At 42.9% G+C, this 21,964-nt stretch overlaps 1 protein-coding gene across 1 annotated transcript in view; it reads left to right on the forward strand.

Moving 5' to 3' along the window:
• The first annotated feature begins 535 nt into the window (after positions 1-535).
• The window catches only part of CMYA5 (cardiomyopathy associated 5), a 46,086-nt gene continuing 24,657 nt past the window's right edge, over positions 536-21,964 (forward strand). The window contains exons 1-2 of the mRNA XM_040580847.1: positions 536-763; positions 8,584-20,167. Coding sequence (XP_040436781.1) covers positions 615-763; positions 8,584-20,167 — 11,733 coding nt within the window. The 5' untranslated portion in view covers positions 536-614. The remainder of the gene's footprint in view (positions 764-8,583; positions 20,168-21,964) is intronic.

Consider the following 21,964-nt stretch of genomic DNA (forward strand, 5'->3'; position numbering starts at 1 on the left):
AATGTCCTGCTGTTTAAGAACACATTCATAATTTTGGGGGTTAACATATATTCTCTCTGCGTTGTTAAAAACTGCAGTGCATCTGACAGCTCTCGCGGCACAGTATTAATTATTAAAGGTATGTCCTGGGCTCAATTACTAATACAGTAATTGTATTAGAGTCCTCTATCTCAAATTTGAGGCACTCTGGGTATGCTCGGGGTGGAACTTCCTTTCAGCCACACTAAATGCACCTTTTCTTGGGGCCACAAGAAAACGGTCCTTCAGCTTCATCTGTGCATCACCCCAGATTTGCTAGAGGTGGCTGGGGAAGGTCTGCTGGAGCCCCAGCCCCTTCCTCCCTGCCACCTGGGTCGTGGGCTGGCAGGTGGAGGGGGCAAGCAGCCAGATAGATGGCTGCCAGGTCTGGCCATGTGTCTTGGCACCCGGTTGGTGCTAGGACCCAGGGTAGGACCAGCAGCGACTTGGCGCTGTAGCTTCACTGCCTTCTATTTAAAGACTGCCCTGAGTCAGGAGAAGTGAGAGCTGCTGGGGATGACAGTTGCTTCAGGCAACCCTGGGGAGGACAGGGTCGGGGGTAAAAATCACCGGCGAGGGCCTGAGCTAGAAGGGGCATGGAGGGGAATCACCGTGCCGAGTGCGACAGGGCGTCTGAGACCTCATCCTTCGTAGAGGATGATGAAGAAGAAGAGGAAGAAGAGGAGGAGGAGGAAGAGGAGGAGGAAGATGTAGACCCAGAGGAAGCAGAGGAGCTGACTAACAGGTACTGCCACCCCAGGGACTGAGCCTTGGGAGGAGCTGGCAGCTGCACCCCAAAGCACCAGCCCAGGGGGATGCCAGGACTGGGGCGTGGTGCTGGTTTCAGTGCCTTTCCCCCTTCCCTTCCCCAGTCACTGCAGATAAAGCGGGGGAAGGGGGGGGGTCGGGGAGGGGGTGACAACGTGGGGGTTTTTTGATGGGTACGGCGGTAGTTAAGTTTTGTGCAACAAGCGCCTGCCCCGAGTTCCCTGAAAGCTTTTCTATTTAGAGATCCTCTGGCATGCCAGCTCAAGTGGCATCTCCCTCTGCTCCTCCCTCTCTGGCTGACTCTTTGTCACATATCGATCTTAAATGCTCTGCAGATTTGCTTGTCAGGGAGAAAATGGTCCAAGATTATAATGGCGCATTGACACTTGTTCCTTTTTATGTCCCTTTCTTTCTTCACACTTGTCCCTCCCTCTTTAGTTTCTTCTTCCCCAGGAAAGGAAAAACTTGCTGTACGTGCTCGCCTCTGCCAGCCACCATTTCTGTGGCTGATTTTTGGGGTGGAATAAGGAATATTTTAGCACTTTGATTCCCCATCCCCCCTAGTAACTGTTGCACAGAGGCGGTTTGTTGTCCTAATATTTTGCTTGTACCGTCAGGAAAATAATGAGCGAGGCAGTGGCCCAGTGCCTGGTGCCTGGTCCCATGCCCACGCGGGGTGCAGAGGGGCCTGCAGGCTGCCCCACACAGACAGGCTCCCCCGCCATGCCAGCCCTGGAGGTTTCATAGAGACTCTGAGGCCTGGGCCACCTACTGGGTCACAAGATTTCTTCCTCATCTTGAGTAAAGCCTTTCAGGTTTAAAGTTTTGGTTGGATACTGTTGGAAGAGCCAAAGACGTTAGTTTAAGGTATTTCCAGAAACCATTTTTTAAAGAAATTTGGGCCGTACAGTTCTGAATACCTCAGTGCTATGGAGCCAGCCTGTGTTTACAAGCCACTCTGAGTGTACTGCATAGTTCAAAGCACTTTCTGACATTGCTGATGGTCACTGGGAGGAAAAACATGGAAGAAGAGAGGCAGGGGGTTTCTGCGCAGCCCACCCCACCCCAAGTGCTGTGAGAGCAAAAGCCAAACAGGGAAACGTAGCCCAGAACTGCAGGAAAACCTCCTTTCAGAAGGAACAGAGAGCTAGTTTTTCAAACGGGTGGGGGCGTGTAATGCCCCTTTTCTCACAAAGGGAGATGTTGACTCTTCAGTCCTGTACTGGCAGGGAGAGGGGATACATGCCAATAAACACTGCTTCCACATGGCAGCAGCCCTATGAGACAACCAGCTGAAGTCAGTGGAGTGGAGCTACTCGCTGCAGACAGCTCAAACACAACTGACTGGGTATTTCTTAATGCAATCTGAAATTAAATGGCTAATAATAAAACTGTGATTGTGAAATGTAAGTGGGAATGGCTAACTTTTCTGCTAAAGGGAGGGAAATCTATGTAGCCTTATTTCCACGGGTGCCTGTTAGGCAGCTCCCTGCAGCTGGGTCTTGCTTCTGGCTGGCAACTTCCACAACACAACTCAGGCATTACATCTTGCCACTTAATTAAATCACAGCTACCCTTCCCTTTAGGTCTCGGTTATATTAAACATTGCAGCATTTATCTCTGTCCTTAACCACCTTACTAATAAGAGAGGTCAGAGTCTAGCAGAGCGGTTTTAAGCAGCTTTCCTCAGTGGTAGCAGGGTATATTCAAATCCATTTGATTATTTTAATTAGGTTAAAGAAGGTATAAAATTTTGGGGTTGACAGGTGTGGTAACTGCACAAGCACTCAGCAGTACCTTAGTAAAGTTAAATAAAACTGACGCTTTAAACGATTAAATTTTGTTGCTGCAAATGCCAGCAGTTGTTGAGCTTAAGGCTTCTCCTGCACCAAGTGCCTGGGCAAAGCTCCTGGGAGGTGCTGGCAGAGGAAAAACAGCCAGGTCGAGACCCTGGGATATACTTTCTCAGGCTGTAAGCTAATTATTTGTTGACAAACAGGTTTTCCAGCCCCTGTTGCAGAACAGATTTTTTTTATGTGTGCTTTGAAAACATAGCTTGGAGGCGGTGTAACCAATATGCAAACTTGGCTGAAGACAGGCTGTCCTGGACCCTGCTGTCATTGATTTATTTTTAACAACCCCAAGCTCTCTGCTGCTTTTGTCTTCCTCCTCTGCATGAAGTTGAACAGCACCTGGTTGTGCAACATTGCAGTCAGTAAGAAATTCCCCATTGGCTCCTATTTCCAACTTTCAAGCATACTAAACATTCTGATACCTATTTTATAAGAGAGTTATGCAGCAAGATAGATGGCCCATGGTCAGCCAGTGCCTGTGTGAAAGAAACAGAAGAGCCCTGGTGTTCCTCCAGGACACCAACCCCCAAGCCCTGACCGACCCACTCTGCTTCCACACCTGTCCCTCTACAGCAGCCATGGGGAGTAAAATCCCAAAAGCTGCAGCAGAATTATTACTTTTCCCAAAATTTTAATCCAGAAAAGCAGAAGAAAAAAAAGCAGGAAAGTTTGGGTTTCACATTTTTATTACCCTTTTTAATGTAAGCTTTAAATAATTTGGTTTCCCGACACAGATTTTTATGCAAGTAATGAGACTAACATGCAGCAGCAGAACCTATTATAAAGATGTGATAATGCATTATATCCTTGCCAGCATAAATAACCCACTGGTCATGCAATGGGCTCATGCAATATTTTCTCGCCTTTGGTGTTTTGCTACCTGAGATGGACAGATCATGGCAGATGTCTTTGGTTTCTAACTCGAAGTAAAATTAGTCATCTAAACATGGAAAATATTTTGAAAGCCTGCATTGTGTGTTTTCAGGTAAATGTGAGTATGACATTAATAGGCTTTCATTTTTATGTTGGTAATGGTGAGAATTAAATCTAGCTATAGGAAAATAATTTACTGATTTACATACCCACTGGAATATCTGTGTCTCTAACAACTACGTGATGGGTGAGCTGCTCTGACACAGCTCTGTCGCTCAGACCATTCCCGGCTGATGTCCTTTTGCAATGGTAAGGCCTCGAGATGTGTCTCTGTGCAGAGCTTATGTAAAAATGGCTTGGCAGCCAATTTGTACATGTTTCCAGGTAGCTGGTTTGCCTGAAATGGTTACAGGCCTCATTTTAGCTATTCATTTAGTGGTGATTTAAGACCACTAAATGGGGAGAAAGACCTGGAGTTCTGGAATTATTTTTTCTTACTTTTTTTTTTTTTTTTAAAATGAAGCAGACCTTCCACAAGAAGAACAGAGGTGTGGAAGCTTTAGAGCTAAGCCTAGCTTAAAATAATTGGTGAAAGAGGTGAAACGGGAAGTACAGTGGAGAAGGGGACTGCCTGCCACGTGAGGAAAGCTGCAGCATCCAGGAGAGCGAAGGAATGGAATGATAGCAAATGGGATGCTGGGAAAGAAGTGGTGGGAAGGGGAGTGCTGGGGTTTTGTCTTCCCAAGGAAAACTCATACCCTCTTCAAAGTAGAAAAATATGTGGGGAAAGGCTATGTGGTTTTAGTTCCCTAGACAAGGCAGCGCCTGCCTTGGGCCAGGGTGGAAGGGGCTGGCAGGGCCATTTGTTGGCCGCTGGCTGCAGGCGCAGCCTCAGTGAAGGCAAGAGCAGTGGAAAGCAGAGGCTTTTGATTGCCCTGCGTGAGCCATTTTGAGTGCGGCAGGGCAGAGGCTGGAGCAAAAGGGCACTGGGAGCAGCTGTATGGGTGCAATGTTGAGGTGGGGGTGTTGCAGCAGGGAGTGGTGCAGCTGGTGATCCCACTGTGCGTCCCAGCTCCTGCAACAGCTGCAACCAGATGCTCCACGTTTTGTTTCTTTTCAGCCTTGGCAAAGGTGTACATTGCAATTTGTGGATCTAAAATAACACTAGACTTCAAGAAGTTCCCCATTAGGTCTCAACAAAGTGATTAAATCCCTGTGTAAAGGAAGTCTCCCACCCAGACAAAAGTGTTTGTTCAATAACTGTGCTCTCTCCACAACCTGTACGATGGAGAATCCAGAACGCAGGAGCAACACAGACCTCTGAGGCACAGAGCTGCTGTGGTTTCTCAAGCAGCACCTGAACCTGTTACTGGCAATGCCGTCAGGCCATGCCACAACTCAATGTCTGGAAGAGACCAGCACCCCAGCAGGTTGTGCCCCTTCCCAGATGTGTCTTGGATGATATAAAATGTGTGAGACAGGCCCAGCTCCTGGCTCCCAGCTGCTCTTAATGAAAATCAGCTTTGTAAGCAGTGAGCAGCTATCTTACTGCTTTTGGATAATTATTCACTTGAATTCGGACAGATGAATGAGCCACGGTGTTGCCAGAAGGGGCGTCATCGATAGTAAAGGAAGTTAGCAGTAGGTTAACAAGTGAAAGGCCGGGTTTAAAATAGGGACTTCTGTAGCTCCTCATTCTCTTACCCTGAAGAAGGAGATGGACAGGCTATAGCCCTAGGCAATGCAGAGCAATAGGCAGAGACCTCGCTGAGCATACTGATTGCTGTAGGGGGAAGGGGGTAGCGTGGTGAAGGCAGAAACTACAAGATTGTACAGAACAAAAGTGCAAACAGAGAGAAATAGAATATTTCCTTCAACTCGGAAGGCAAGCTTGCCAATAACAAATTCCACCTCCTGTGCACTGTGCCCGCAGGGCTGCAGTAGGAGCCTTCAGGGAATGAGAGATCTTGTCAGTATAGGCCACTGCCACAACCGGGACACCCGGGTCATTTTGTCTGGGTTGTTTTCAGCTTGCAAGGTGCTATGTAGTAAACAGCAACTAATTTTGATGATAACCAGGAGTGACAAGGTCTGATGTGAAAAGGGTGAAGGGAGACTCAGGAGGATTTTAGAAAGCTGATGGGCTGGCTGTGCTTCTCTGTGATGGTGCTGGTGTAGCACAGATGAACAGACCTCGGTCAGTGTGTCTGAATGCAACTGCTCTGGCAGCTGGGGAGGTGGAAACTCTTCCCTGCTATGATACATAAGGGAACATGTGCCCAGCCTGCCAGGATGGACTAGAAACCTGAAATCCCAGTGGACACAGCACAGAAGTTATAGTGAGAAGAAAGAAACGATAAGAAAGATCTGGTTTTGAGCTATTATGGCAGGAAGCATGAAACTGGTTGTCAGCATCTTCAAGAATCATGAAAGGTTTGAGTCAATGTCCTAGCAGTGAAAAAATAAACTGAAACCACATGCGCTGACAGGATGGGTTGTGAAAAGTCTACATGCAATGATGGCAGCACTGGCTTTTGTCCCTGGATGTCAGTGGCTTCATTATGCATTTATGGAGCTGAAATATTGCAAATGTCTTTTTGCAACGGCAGAAGCTTTCTTTGAGTAGAGAGGGGTGTTTCAGCTACTACTGTGCAGCATGCAAATTGTATACAAAACTGTGGTAACATTTGGAAGTATATTGGAAGGAAATACTTATGTGCCTTTCATTCTGGTCTTAAAGATATAAAACACCATCTCATCGCACTGTAGAGGAATATGGGCTGTGACCATAACCTTGGAAATGAGAAAATGATGTGAATAATTCAAGCCTTTTGCATAAGCAGGGCCAGGGCAGCCCATTCTTATTCACACTATATCAGCTGAAGTGGGAGTGCTGCTCTGTTCTGCATGGGGTTTTATTTAATAACACTAGGTAGTGCAGAAAAATAGGTTTAACAACAGATTAAGGAGATTTAGAAGTTGAAAAATGTAAAAAAAAAAAAATCAGTCATCTGTTATCATGGACTCACATAAGACCTGAAAGCTTCCTTAGTACTATTGCTATCGATTGATTTGATTTGATTTGATTTGATTTGATTTGATTTGATTTGATTTTTCTATGCCCAACTCAACCTGATGCCAAGCCGTGAAACTGCAAAGGAAAAGCTAACAGCAAAGTTGATATATATTTGCTTGCTTTGCCTCTTCCTCCAACCTGTAAATTTTATCTTATGGAGCTAGCCTTTTTAGTGAGTACTGCACCAAGACGGATAATCAGCTGTAGACCCTAGGGTTTCTATCTCTTTGAGGGCTGGGTTTGGTATTGTTTTTTTTTTTAGGGAGTTTTGCTAAGGTGTCATTACTTAGTATTGCACTGTCAGGCTCACTTTGAATTGTGGGCTTTAGTCCAAGCCATCCTGCTAGTCACAGCCTCCAGGCCAGCCCAGTCACCACAGCTGGCTTTAAGCCCCATCATTGGACTTTGATACCTTGTTGTCCCTCCACTGCCTGGTCAGGCTGCTGTCCCACAGGGTGACTTCAGTTTTCAGTTAGCATTGAGGACATCAGAGATTAGATAGTCTGTGTATAAGTTTGCACAGACCTCATCATGGGCCAGCCAAGGGCAACCGTTCTTGTTCTGTGCTCTGGAGAGCAAATTCATGGAAAGGTAAGGCCAGCACTGCTAGTATCAGTATTACCTTTTTGTTTCTGATAGGTACTGAGCAGTTTTACTGAGTGCCCTTCACAAAAACCTTACAGTTCAGAGAGTTTGCTTGATGGAACAATTATAGCTCTCCTCAAGATTTCCTCTTCTCCTCCTTCAAAGACCTCTGCATTCTGCCAGGCACTTGGTGCCCTCTAGAGTGATGCCAGTTGCTCCTCAGAGGTGCCCCCCATCTCTGCAGCCATCTCTGGTACCCACGTGGTGCTGGGTCATAGCCTCCTATGGCAGTTGGTGAGACAGATTCTCTGATCCCATGGTCAGGAGCCAGATTTTTTTCACTGCAGTTGAAGAAGCACTTTATTCCAATCACCTGGAAAGTGACCCTTCCCTCTGTTCAGTGGAAGAAAGATGTTGTGTGGCCATAGGTTTGCATCCTTCCACGGGAGTGAAAGAGAATTCACCACTTCTGCTCTACTGAAGCCTCTGCCTTTGCCAGCAGATACTCTGCCTTCCTTTCCATTGGCTGCTAATATGATTTCCCTAGATAAACTACTGTCCACTCAAGAAGTATCAGGATTGAGTATTGATTACCTTTTCTATTTTTTTTAATTACTTACAACCCTAAAAATATTTTTTTAAAAAACATGTCTTTTAATTGATTTTGCTATTCTTCACACTCTTATTTCTAAGCTGTTTTTCTAATGCTTCTCAGAAAAGATTTCTCCAGCCTTTTTTTTTTTTTTTATTGAGAGAGATTTGATTGCAGTATATGATAGTGTACTGATTAGGTATCATAAGGTTTAAAGTTAGCTTTATAAATCATTGTTATTTCATTTGGGGAGGGCTTAGTATATTTTTTTATTGTTGAATGCATTCTAAATTACTTTGTAAAATATGTGGAGTGCTTAGAGGATGAAACATATCAAAAGACATTAACAAACTAGCAAATAGATTCTCTACCCCTTTGAGAACTGAATAATAATTTACTCTTGGGCAAAGCAAGTGTGGGTGCTATTGAAACACTGACAGTATCTTGTAAGTGTGTAATGCAAGGTTTAAATTATGCCGTGAGATAACCATGCACTGGACAATAGCCCCAGAATCAGCTCAATCTCACACTGGTTAAACAAGGTCAGATCAAAGACTTTTTTTCCTGCATTGTCAAGAGCATTTAAACACCTGTCCTTCATTGAAATAACCTTGCAACGTGCAGCTTTACAAAACTATCTAAAATGGATGTCAGATGAAATATGACTTTCCTTATGCAAAATTTATGCACAAGCAGTATTTTTTACAACCTTGAAAATTAGTTTTGCTTTAATGCAAATATTTAGATTTTACTGCAAAAATGTAATTTGTTGTGTGTTTTTTACAGCTCTTTTTTTCTTTGGTTCTTTCTGTTTTTAGTTTAAAAGATGTTATCCAAAATGAAGATGTGAAACCCAAGCTGCAGTACATCATGACTAACCCTTCCTTTTCTATGGTAACAGTTCAAAGTGAAGACAGTGGGATAACCTGGGAAACTAGCTCAAGCAGATGTTCTACTCCCTGGGCCTCAGAAACTAGTATGACTTCTGACCTTTACAGTATGGAAAGTTCACCGGTAGGTTCTCCTCCAGGAAAAGTTATCTTTATTATGGATGAAGGTAAGATTGTTCGGAAAAGGAAGCGCAAATCTTCAAATAGGGTGCCAATGGCTACAAGACTGAAGGGAGGCCTGGGCAGTAAAAAACGTGACTCTTCTGGAAGGCAGAGGCAAGAACCAAGAACTGTCCTAGGAGATGTGCAGGCAACAGTGTTAAATGTTGAACAGATGGAAATGCAAGACACAGATGAGGAAATGTTGGATGACAAAGAAGATCTAGAGAACATCGCAGAAGAGCCAGTAAAACGTGCTCCAATAAGGTCAATATTTAGAGAGAGCAGACTGAGAAAAGTAGGGCCGATCCTTGGAGGACCAGTACAAGCTAGAATCCAGCTGTTCAACTCAATTTTTGGAGGGACTGAGCCAGCCCCTGAAACATTGGAGAAAACCAGAATTCAGAGAAGTAACTCAGTTTCAGGGGATTCTGAACAGTTCCTTGAAACATCAGTAAAAGAAAGATTGCAGATGTTCAGTTCGCTTTCAGAAGCAACACATCCAAAGCCTTTCCAGACAGCAAGAAGCAGAAATCTTCAAACACCATCAGAGAGAAGAAGGGAGCAAAGACAACAATCCACAGCACATGCAAATCAAAGCTATTCTTCACCAACAAGACCTCTTGAAAACTGGCTTACTAATAAAGGTGGTATTTCATCAGAAAATATTAAACCCATTAAAACGAAAGATAAACCAAGCAGATTTTCACACTTTGGTGCAGAACCAACTCTTCAGCCTGAAGAAAGAAAAGACAGACAATCCTTTTTGGAGGCTCCAGATCAGGTACCAGGACACTCACTGAAGTCCTGCCCTCCTGAAGAAGGCAGTAAACAGCAAAGTTATTCACCTGCAGAAAAAATGTTAATAACAGAGCAAACAACCTCTGTTTCATTAGAGTCTGATGATAAATCAGAGAAACAAGCACCACTGCTCTCAGCTGAAAATGCAAACAAGAAAACAGACCAATCCCTGCTGACAGCATCAGATCATCTGGAAGAACCAGAGGAGCAGGAAATTCAGCCCAGTCCTGCATCACAGTCTGTTTCAGCAGATCTTGTTAATGAGTTAGAAAGACAAGGTACCCAAAGTACTTTGCCTATAGCATCCATGTCGGATCATCCTGGGAGGGAAGCACAGAAGTCAGCAGTTCAGTCTTACTTACCTAGTGCTCCATCAGCTAAATCCAAATATTCCACTCTTTCTGAAACAAGGCAGGAGGATATTATTCCTCAGTCATCAGGAACTGCACAGGCTGAGTCTGAACACATGCTTTTACCACACTCTGAAGATGAAACAGAGAAGCAAGAAACTGAATGTCAGCCACCAGTAACTGCACTGCCAGAAAGTGAGCCTTCAGGTCTGTTGTATTCTTCCAAAAAAAAAGAGGATCAAAAGATCCCACCACTTGAAATCCAAAATGTTCACTTAGAGAAGCAAACAAAGTCCAAACAAGACTTTTCCTCCTCCCTTCAGGAAACAGAGGAGCAAGGAATTGCACTAAATACACCTATTTCTGAAAAAATAGATTCTAAATATCTTGGAGTTTCATACCCTACCCACACAGAAACAGAAGAAACTGAGAAAACTCCAGCTACAAATAAAGCAGTAGATTTGGATCACCCTGATTTTCCCATTGAAACAAACAAACAAGCAGAGGGTGTGCAAATGGAGATGGAGCATCCAGATTTCTCATATCCCAGCAAAGAAATCAGGGAATCAGAGAGAACACAGATGGAAACAGAGCATCTGGACTTCTCTTTTTCCAAGGAAGAAACAGAGGAATTGGAGGGTGCACAAATCGAGATGGAGCGTCCAGACTTTTCTTTTTCCAGGGAAGAAATGGAGGAACCCAAAAGTGCACAACTGGAGATGGAACATCCAGCTATCTCTTATGCCAGGGAAGAAATGGAAGAATTGGAGAGTGCACAATTGGAGACCAAGCATACAGATTTCTTATATTCCAGAGAAGAAGTAGTGGAATCGGAGAGTGCAGAACTGGAGGCAGAATATCCAGAATTGCTTTTTTCTATGAAAGAAACAGAGGAATCAGAAAGTTCACAACTTGAGAAGGAGCGTCCAGACTTTTTTCCCAAGAAAGAAACAGAAGAATCAGAAAGTGTACAGCTGAAGATGGAGCACCCAGATTTCTCATATTCTGGAGAAGAAATGGTGGAATCAGAGAGTGCACAGCTGCAGACAGAGTATCCAGACTTTTCTTTTTCCAGGGAAGAAATGGAGGAATCAGAAAGTTCACAACTTGAGAAGGAGCGTCCAGATTTCTCATATTCCAGAGAAGAAATGGTGGAATCAGAGAGTGCACAGCTGCAGACAGAGTATCCAGACTTTTCTTTTTCCAGGGAAGAAATGGAGGAATCAGAAAGTGTACAGCTGGAGACAGAGCATCCAGATTTCTCATATTCCAGAGAAGAAATGGTGGAATCAGAGAGTGCACAGCTGCAGACAGAGTATCCAGACTTTTCTTTTTCCAGGGAAGAAGTGGAAGAATCGGAAGGTGCACAGCTGGAAATGGAACATGAGGAGTTTTCACTTTCCAGGGAAGAAACAAAAAAACAAACACATGTTCCTTTTGAACTGGAACAACCAGAGTCTTATTCCCCTGAAGAAGCAGAGCAAGAAGAAACAGCACCGCTTGCACCAGTACCGTCAGATTTATCGTGTTTGATGGAAAAAGCAGAGAAAGAAAACACCACCGGATTCCAGTGGTCAGTACATCCAGATATATTTGATTCCATGAGAAGAGCTGAAACAGAGCAAACTGGATATCAGGAAACAGCACATTCAGATTTACTCTATAACATGAATAAAACAAAGCAGCAAAAATTGGCACAAACAGATTTGGACAATTCTCTTATGTCAGATTTTAGTGACAAAGGACAACAGCTTCAGCCTGTACAGCAGCATTCACAACCTGGAGATAAGTTGTATTCCTGTCCCCAGGGAGTACAAGGAGAAACTACTCCACTGCAGTCAGAGCATCCAGTTTTGTCATATTCTACTGGAGAAGAACAGCACCATAAAATCTCACAGCTGAGGGCAGAACAGCCAGAGACATTGAATCCCACTGGCAAAACAGAGCAACAGAAAGTATTGCAACCAAAGCTGGAACAAGCAGATTCACCATATTCCCAGGGAGAAACAGCACAAGAAGCTGTACAAGGAGACTTAGAAGGTTCAGAGCCATCATGTTTCATTAGTGAGGCAGAGCAACGTGAAAATGTACAACTAGCTTCAGAAAATAGGGATTTCTCATTTACCACTGGAGAAGTAATGCAAAAAGGAGTGGAGTCAGGATCTTTAGGGTCCCTACATTTGATTGACAGAGCAAAGCCCTGGGAAATGTCACAAACAGAGCAAGAGCAGTCACTTGACTCTTGTTCCACTGCTGGTAGTCATCAACAAGAAGCACCACCACTGGATATGGTGCAGCCAGATAGATCATATTCTTTTGGCAGAATGGAACAAGATATAGTAGAAAGAGAGATGGAACAGCAGGAAACAGCCCAACAAAAAGCTAAGCAAACGGGAATGGTGTGTTCAGATTTGTCAGAAACCTGGGAGAAAGAAGAGCCACTGGTCACAGACCAAATTAATTTGGTACATCAAGAAATAGCTCAGCCAGAGTTAGTGCATCCGTCTTTGCCGTATTCTTTCAGTGAACAAATGCAAGAAGAAATGCAAACAGAGCCAGCATATCCAGAACAGACATTTTATGTAAGTACAGAAATGCAGGAGGAAATGACACACCGCAAATCAGAACAAGCGTTTCTTTCATGTTTTACTAGCAAAACAGAACAACAAGAAATAATACACCCAGAACAGGAGCAAATATTTTTACCATCTTCCACTGGAAAAGAAGCTCCACTGGAAAAGGAAATGAGTTCAGAATATCCAGATACTTCGTATTTCCTTCATGAAACTGGACAACAAAAAAAGATGAAACATCCAACCTTACCACTGATGAAACATCCAACCTTACCACTGACGAAACAGCCAGATTTTTCATGTGACAGTGGTGAAACAAAACCAGGTGACATCATAGAGCAGGAGTCAGGACATCCAGAGCTTTCCTACTCCATGGGAGAAACACAACAACAATTAGAACATTGGGATTCATCAGGAAACCTGGATGAAGCAGTACAAGATGAAAGTATGGAAGTAGAATCTAAATGCCCAGATTTATCTGATGTCCAAAGAAACCAGCAACAAACTTCACAATTAGATTCAAAATATCCAGATTCATCATTTATGTTTGGTAAAGCCAAAGAACAAGCAACTCAAGACTTTGAATCTAAATATCAAGAATTGCCCAAAGTGGCCCAAAAAAGACCTTCTGCAGCACAAATAGAGTCAAAACATCCAGATTTGACATATTGCCCTGGCAAAGCAAATGAGCCGGAAACTGCAACGTGGGAAATGAAACATCCTGATTTGTCACATTCCACTGAGACAAACTACCAAGAAGTGGTAGTGTTGGATAAGAAACACAGAAAAGTTTCTGTTGGCAAAGAAAATCAGCAGCAAACCACAAAACAGCAGACAGAGCAAGAAAAGTTATCACTTTCTCCTGGTAAGACAGAGCAATTTAAACATGCCCAGGAGGACTTGGAACAACCAGATTTATCATTTTCCTTTCACAGGCCAGATGATGAAATGGCACCACCAGAGGCAGAGCACACTGATGTGATATATCCTCTGGAGAACACAGAGGTGCAACAAAGAGTGCAACAAGAAACAGAGCAAACTTACCCCTTTGGAAAAGCAGAACAAAAAACAGTTCAGCGGGAAGTGGAAATTCCAGATTTGGCCCATTCTGTGGGTATAGCAGCAGCAGCAGAAGAAACAGCAGAACCATGGCAGAGACATTCTGACTTGCCTTATTCTGATTTGAAAGTAGGAGGACTGCAAAGTGAAAAAGTGAAACCTGAACACCCTGGCCTAGCATGTTCCCTGGACAAAGTGCAGGAAATGAACAAGCAGATGTTGGAACAGTCAGGTGCCTTGGATGTTCATGACAAAACAGAGCAGATCCCACCTGCCCAGCTGGAGCTGGGCCACGCACACGTGGCATCCCCTGCCAACAAAGTGGGGCAGCGAGGAATGCAGCAGCACTCAGCCTCAGGGTGCCCAAGTGAGGAACAGTCTGCCAGCAGAGCACAACATCCACAAGCTGCAGAAGAGAAACTAGGAGCTCTGGAGGCATCATCTCATGGTGGAAAAGCAGAGGAAAGAGAAATGACAAAGCCAGAGCCAAAACATCCTGATTTGTCATATTCCATTGATAAAACACAAACAGAAGAAACCACACAACTGGTGTTAGGAAAATCAGATCTACCAAGTTGGCCTGGCAAAACAGAGCAAGCACAAACTGCACAAGAGGAGAAGCCAGGCTTCTTGCTTTCTTCCAAAAAAGCTGCACAAGGTAAGAAAGCACAGCCAGGACTGGGACACTCACAGTTACCTCATTCTGTTAGTGAAGCAGAACAAGAAGCTGCACTTGCAAAATCAAGCTGTTCAGATTTATCTGCTGGCAGATCAGAACGCCATGAAGTCATACAACCAGAGGCAGAAATAATGGATTTATCAAGTTCAACTGGTAAAACACAGCAACCTCAGATTGCTGAAGTGGATTTGGTTTATCCAGATTTATTGCATTCCAGTGGCAAAGTACAACAACAGGAAAAGATTCCACCAGAGCAGAAACAACCAGGTGATTTCTCATCATCTCTCAGCAAAGAAGAGCAATGGGAAGGTGTAGGAATGCAGACAGAACACCCTGAGCTGCAGTGCTCTATGGGGAAAACAGAAGGATTGCAAAATTCACAAGCAAAATCAGAATATGCAAATTTGTCATTCTCTGTTGACACTGCAGAAACTCGTAAAACAACACAAGCGAAATTGAAAGAAGACAATTTGTTGCATATGTCTGTTGAAACAAAGCCATCATGGTCTGCCCCACTGGAGTCTGAACATCCAGATGTCTCGGATGCTATGGGCAAAGTACTGCACCCTGGTGTGTCCTGTGCTGTTAGTGAAGAAAAAACAAGTGCACATCTGGAGGTCAAACAGGAGAGGGGAAGCTATACATTACACCCAGAGGAAATAGTACACCTGAAACTGGAGCAGACAATGTTTTCAAGTTCTCATGGCACAGCAGAGCAACCACATAGGGCCACACTGGAAGGGGAATTCCCAGATTTCCTCTATTCCTCTGGCAAAAAAGAGCAACAAGAAATGGCAAAACTAGAGTCAGAACATTCAGATTTATCATACTCCACTGATGAGACACAACAACAAGAAACCACAAAACTTGGGTTAGGACTACCAGAATTATCTTGTCCTGAGGAGACAGAGCAACCACAAGTTGCTCAAGTGGAAGCAGAGCATCAGGATTTACTGCATTTCACTGGCAAAAGAGCATGGCGAGGAACAGCACAACCAGAGGTTGAGCAGCCAGATTCATCGTATTCCAGTGACCAAGTAGGGCAGCCACTAGCTACACAACGGATATCAAAGCAGCCTGTAACACCCTATCCCATTGGAAAAACAGAGCAACAAGGAAGGGCACATCCAGAACGCGAACTTCCTGGTTTATCTTATGCCATTTGCAAAACACTATCACAAGAAGCAACACAAATGGACTTAGGGGTACAAGATTTAACATATGCCCTTGGTAAAACAGATGAAATGCAAACTGCGCAAGGTGGACTGGAACATACAGGTTCATTGTATTCTTCTGACAAAAGAGAAGAAGAAATGACGTTGCCAGCATTGCAACATCTGCAGCTGTCTTATCCTGTTAGAGAAGTAGAGGAGGAAACTATTTATCAGAAATCAAACTATCCAGATTTGTCATATTCTATTGTTCAACAAAAGCACCATGAAATTGAGCAACCAGAGGTGGAAGAAATGGACTTATCCTACCCAGCTGGCAAATCAGAGCACTCACAACCTGCCCAAGACTTACTGCAACAGCCAGAGCTTAAGGAATCCTTCAGCCAACTGGAGGAAAAAAGAATGGCTCAGCCTGGCTTTTTGCACTCCATTGGTGAAGAAAAGCAGAAACCAGCTTCACAATTAGAATTAGTGCAGCCAGGTTTACCACATTTGCTTGGTGAAAGAGAAAAACAGGAAATGGCACAAGCAAGGTTCATGCCTTCTGATTTTTCATATTCCACAGGAAAATCAGAGCAGTTGCAACCAGAACAGCTAAAATCAAAACATCTAGATTTGTCATATCCTCTTGGCAAAGCAGAGACTCATGGAATGAAGCCACCAGATTTATTGTATTCCTATGGCAAAGCAGAGCAGTCACAAATTGCCCAGCTGGAGCATCTGCAAACGTTGTCTTTCACAGGTGAAACGGAGCGGGGGGATGGGGCCCAAGCTGAACGGCAGTGCATTAATTTGCAGTCCTCCATTGTTGAAACAGAGCAACCAGAAACACCTTCTGTATCACATACCTTTGGCAGGCCTGAGGAGCAGGGAACCACACAACTGGACTTTGAGCAATCAGATTTATTAATTCCTACGGACAAAGCAGAAAAGCATGATTTGGCCCTGCTGAGAGCAGGACGTTCAGAGAAGCGAGGCAGTGGGGCTACTTCATCTCCAATTGCTCAGATGGAAACTGAACAACAAGAATTATCCTTTTCCACTGAGGAAGCAGAGAGTAAAAAAATTCAACCATATTCCTCTCCTACTGAACAAACACTGTCTGTACCTGTGGGTGTTTCACATTCTGTCTCTGAAACAAAATCAGAAAGAGGTCCAAAGTCTCCACCTGTAACTGGAAGCCTGTTGCCCAAGCACTTAGAGTTATCAGAGCAGTCAGAAACTTCCCGATCTGAGTCAGGTTTCTTAGCAAGAAAAGAAGCAGAGAATAAAAAAAGTCATATACATTTGCCTGTGGCTGCACAGTCAGAGGCTGAACACATAATTTTACCTGAAACAGAGAGAGAACAGACTCCACAGTACTTCCACACAGCTATACAATTAGAATCTGAACAATTAAATTTATCATATTCTACAGATAAAGCAGAAACTCTAGAAAGTCAAGATTATTTATCTTTACCTTCAAAAACAGAGTTTGAATCTTCAATTCCATTTTATTCAGCTGATGAAACATGTCAGCAAGAAAATCCACCTTATTCAAAACCAGCCTCTGAGTATTTGGTTCCCACATTGTCCCTTGCTGAACAAGAAAAGCAAAGCATGCAGGCTCAGTCTACACAATCAGAGTGTAAACATGTAATTCCACCACAGGATGAAAAAGAATTGCAAAAAATTCAGCTCCCTTCACCTAAAACAACAAGCTTGAAGACAGTGCAGTTAGAGAGTGTGTCTCTAATGCATACACAAGACCAAGACAAGCAAGAATCTCAAGATCATTTGTTGGACACAAAATATTTGTCATCAGAGCAGAGAAGAAATCCCCCCAAATTCACTACTGAGCAGGATAACCAAGAAATGCAACCTGATGTGGGGACCATGCCAAGGTCAGTGACCACAGAGTCAAAGATGACTGCTGTAGCAGGCCAGCAAGCAGTGTCATCAGATTCATTTTTACCTTTCCATACATTACCTGAACAGCCAGTATCAGTGGCTTTCATTGATGATGAAGAGAAACAAAATATACCTTCATCTTTGTCCAACATAGTAGGCATGTTTGGAAAGCAATCTAACATCGTTTCAGGCATTTATTCTAAAGGAGAGGATAGATGCAAAATGCAACAAGATTTTGTAGATGAAAACCATACATCCTTAGAGTCTGTGGGAGCTGTTTCATCAGATGTTGTTTATGAAACTGTGACACACAAAACTCAGCGTCATTCCAGTGAACAGGGCAGCCTTTCTTCAGCAGAGATGAAGTCTGTTATCTCTAGTTCTGATCAAGAGGAGAATCCAGATATTCCATCTCTTGGGCTAGCCAGCTGGCTGACAGAAGAGGTGGAAGCTCGCTCAATTAGTCCAATAAGAGCTGCAGAAGCAGGCAGGCAAGGAGTTCAGCTTTCTGCAAGTGAAGCTTCTGATTTTGGATCGAAACAATTCCCAGCTGGAAGCTGCACAGAACTTGCAGTTCGTGGTGCTACAAAAAATAAAGATCATATGTTTAGAGCTTCTGATTCAGTGTCAAGTAAAATTTCCCACGAGATGTCCTCAGACTCCAGAAACAGAACACAAAGGTATAATTTACCAGCTCTGGTAGGAGATAATCCAGGTCCAGACAAAGTTTCAGAGCATGAAACCAGCAGTGGAAATCCTCAAAAAATGGAAGCAACACAACATCCAGAGGTAGACAATGTGTCTGAAGTACCTGAACATTACCTGAGAGGAGAAGAGGAAGAAATGGAACATGCGAGCACTGTAGAAGGCACTCAGCATGCTCCAGAGACTACTGAACAAAAAGATATATTTAATATAATATCAGAAGGTTATGAAATACTCAATATTCATGCTTCTACACATATTTTTTCTGTTGATGAAGAAGAAAGTAAACACATGGTAGATAAACTAGAATACTTGGAAACAAATCCTTCATATAAAAGAAAATCAGCTGATGATGGCCATAGAGCCCTAGCTTCTGGAACAATCACAGAAATTTCAGAAAGCTCATTGTTGGGAAAGCCTGCAAGTGATGAACTAAAAGAATTGATCAAAAATGATGATGTTGAGGAAACTGGAGAAACACAACAAGAAAATCCTGTTTTGCCAGAAAATGATAATAATGTGGTGTTGGATCCTAATAATGGTATGGCCGATATGGATTATTTTGAAAAATATACATTGATTGATGACAAATCCCCAGTTAAGCCACATTTTGAAAGACCAAGTTCATTGTTTTCTGTGACAGAAGTTCCCCACGAACCTGTGGAAGAAGCCACAACTTTTAAAGAAAGCACCGAGGCAGATACTTTGGAAGAGGAATTCTCCTTACTTGAGGATCTGGATGAAGTCTTTTATGGTACTGTGAAAGGAGAAAGCAAAATGCAGTCCTACGCAGATTCTCCAAAACCTTTACCTCTGCAGAAATCAATTGATATTAGCAGTAAAAAGGTTACAAATGTAGAAGATGAACAGAAGTCACCAGGGACCCCACTGTTTGATTCTGAAGAAGGAGTGCTAGAACGATCTCTATTGTTTCCTACCACTGTTGCTGCAGTTAATCCAGAGCTTCTAGAGGAGCCACCTGCTCTGTCATTTTTATACAAGGACCTCTATGCAGAAGCAGTAGGAGAAAAAACAAAGGATGGGACTCCCTCTGATGAAGAAAGTGGTAATTCTAATGCATCTTTTCCTAGTAGAAATTCAGACACAGATGATGGAACAGGAATATATTTTGAAAAATATATTCTTAAAGATGAAATTCCAAGTAAGGCCATAGGGCCTCAAAAGTATCAGATACCGGAGGATGAGTCCTTTACTGGAGGAATTTCAGTTCAGAGTTCACAGGACAAACAAAAGCAGGGGCCTGGTGATCTTCAATGTGTCAGAACTGAGGTTCTGCCAGAAAGGGGTGTTGTGGAGAGAAAAAAAGTTCAGGTTGACTGTAACATTCAAGCAACAATTTGTAAACCAATGCATGCCATTCCTTTTGGAAGCAAAGTCATTCCTTCAGGTGCAGCAACTGATACCACTGAACAAAGAGAAGAAGAAAATGTACCTGTAGAAACAACTGAGGAGTTACCAGATCAATCAAGTCAACAAGCCTATAGTCAACTAGTGGATTACCAGAGAGCTGCTTATCAAGAAGCTGGTAATACGCAGGAAGAACAGCACGACATAACAGCCGTTCCTCAAATGGAAAAATATGTCCCGTATGTCAGAACTCCTGTTGAAGACAGTGAAGATGATCAGTATACTCAGGAAAATCTTTCCTGTATCCCTACCATTCAGCAAACAGAGAAGCCAGACTTGCAAAGAGAAGAGCACCACTCTGATATTTATGAAGATCTTGCTGAGTCAATGGACTATGATGTAATTACACAAGAAGAACTCTTGCAAGATGAAATATCATCTCAATTGACACATGAGGAGCTGTTATTTGAAGACAGGGACTCTTTTGAGCATGCTGGTGATAGTTATGAATTTGTTAATGAGCCAGAGCAAAGAACACCTGTTGAGCTTGAAGATTCAGGCTTTGTGGTGATGTATCCTGAAAAATCAGCAACAAACATTCCTCAAGTTGAGAGCCCACAAAGAGAACTGAAGAAAGCACAAGCAGACACATATTGTTACCACTGTAAGTGCCCAATATTTGCTATTGACAAGCTTTTTGGAGAACATAAAGACCATGAAGTCACAACACTAGATGATGCTGCAAACAAGATGAAGGTAAGAATTAGTTTGGGTGGTGGAAGGGGCTACTGAGGCTATTTTCTCCAGACCTCCTGTGTTGTCAGGGGCGAGGCTTCAAAGAGCAGTCCAGAGGCTAAGTCACAGTACTTACAAAATAAAAACTATTCCTAAACACCTGTTAGTGATCTTGAACAGAGACTGTCTTATTAAGGTGTTCTCTGGAGCCCTAGGCTTGCTAAGCTGGTATTTTTGTTTGTTCAGAAGTTTTAATTACTTTGTTTATATGTAGCTGCTACCAAACTTTCCATCTTTTAGATTTCTCACCTGTAAGTTTATTCTGGTTTGTATGTGTAGAGGAAGAAATGGGAAGAGTGTTGTTTCTATGAAAAGAAAATTTTAGTAACAGCAGCTTATTTCACTTAGCAAGGTACAGAAACCTTCATATGTGGGGACCAGTATCATCATGAAGTGTTCCCTGTCCCGGCTACAGGTGTTTGTTGCTTGGAGATGTTGTATGAGTTGCAAAGTTTACACAGTTTTGTTGATATGCCTTCCTCATTTTCTGTTCAGTTTGTGTTCATCTATGCCAATAGTGGTTTAGCTGTAGCACAGGTAAGAATTTGGCAAGTCCTACTTCCCACTATCTCTAAGCTGTACCACTCTAAAAGACAGATAGAATTGCCCTCCATTTCAGTAGCCTAGTCCTTTGCTATCAATACTAGTGAAAATGCTTTTGTTTCTGTGGAAGCTGTTCCTCATTAAATTGTAGTTCTGCTTGTGAAAACAGCATGCATGTGATGTCTCGTTTTTCCCATATCAGATTTGTTCATGTACAAGTATAAAGATGTTCCTTTCTTGGTCACCAGCTACTTAATCTTGTAGTTGACTGGCTCAGTATTAGATCAGACATAAGTATATACATGGTTGATAGAGGGTCAGTCTGTTATTTAACTCGAAATTTAGACAAAATATGTAAATATCTACAATGAAAAACAAGAAAGAATTTGAAAAACAGAGTATGTTACAAATTGTTAATGAAACAGGGTCTTGGGAGGACTAGACACCATAAATAATGTAAGCTGGGGCATAACAAGGTAACTCAAGGAGAACCAAATAGTTAATGAGACAAACAGAAAATTACTTGAACTATGTATCCTAATCACCATACTAAAAGATCCACCCTGAGCGAAGAGAGCCACCTACTAACAAAGCCCCCTCCCCACAAAACATAGGAGGTGAAAAAAAAGAATGCTGTACCTTTAAATGGAGGCAAGGCTCATAAGAACAAATGAAAATTAAGTGACTAAACATAACAGTAAACAATTGCTCAAAGTGTATAGAAAATTTTACTATGTGCTAGCTTTGTGGATTTCCTACCTAGCACCCGTCTCTGTGCAGACATGCAATAAATAGGTACCTCAGCTCTGTGTGTGAGATTGGCTTTTTGCACACCAGGTAACAAACTATGTTTGTGAAACAGCAATCTCACCCCCGGAACCTGAAAGGTGAAGTCTCTTTCATGTTCATTTGATGGTAATACAGATTGTGCGTCATCTCACTAAAATTCCAGAAGCTTGTATCAATGGTATTTACGTTAACTTTATGTTAACTCATCTGCAAAAAAAGAGAAATTTAAAGTAGTAAGAGTCAATGTAGAAGTTTCAAATGTCAGTATTTACAAACTATCTCCATGGTGTACTGACATATGACAGCAGAGTTTCTTTTTATATGTGGCCATTCATGCTTGACTTAGAAATGATAATCAGCCACCAGTAAGTCAGCAATAAAGTCACAGACCCCAACCATAACTCAACGGTACCTGCACTGCAGCAA

This window comes from Falco naumanni, chromosome Z, assembly GCF_017639655.2.
Source record: "Falco naumanni isolate bFalNau1 chromosome Z, bFalNau1.pat, whole genome shotgun sequence".
In the NCBI taxonomy this organism is placed as follows: Eukaryota; Metazoa; Chordata; class Aves; order Falconiformes; family Falconidae; genus Falco; species Falco naumanni.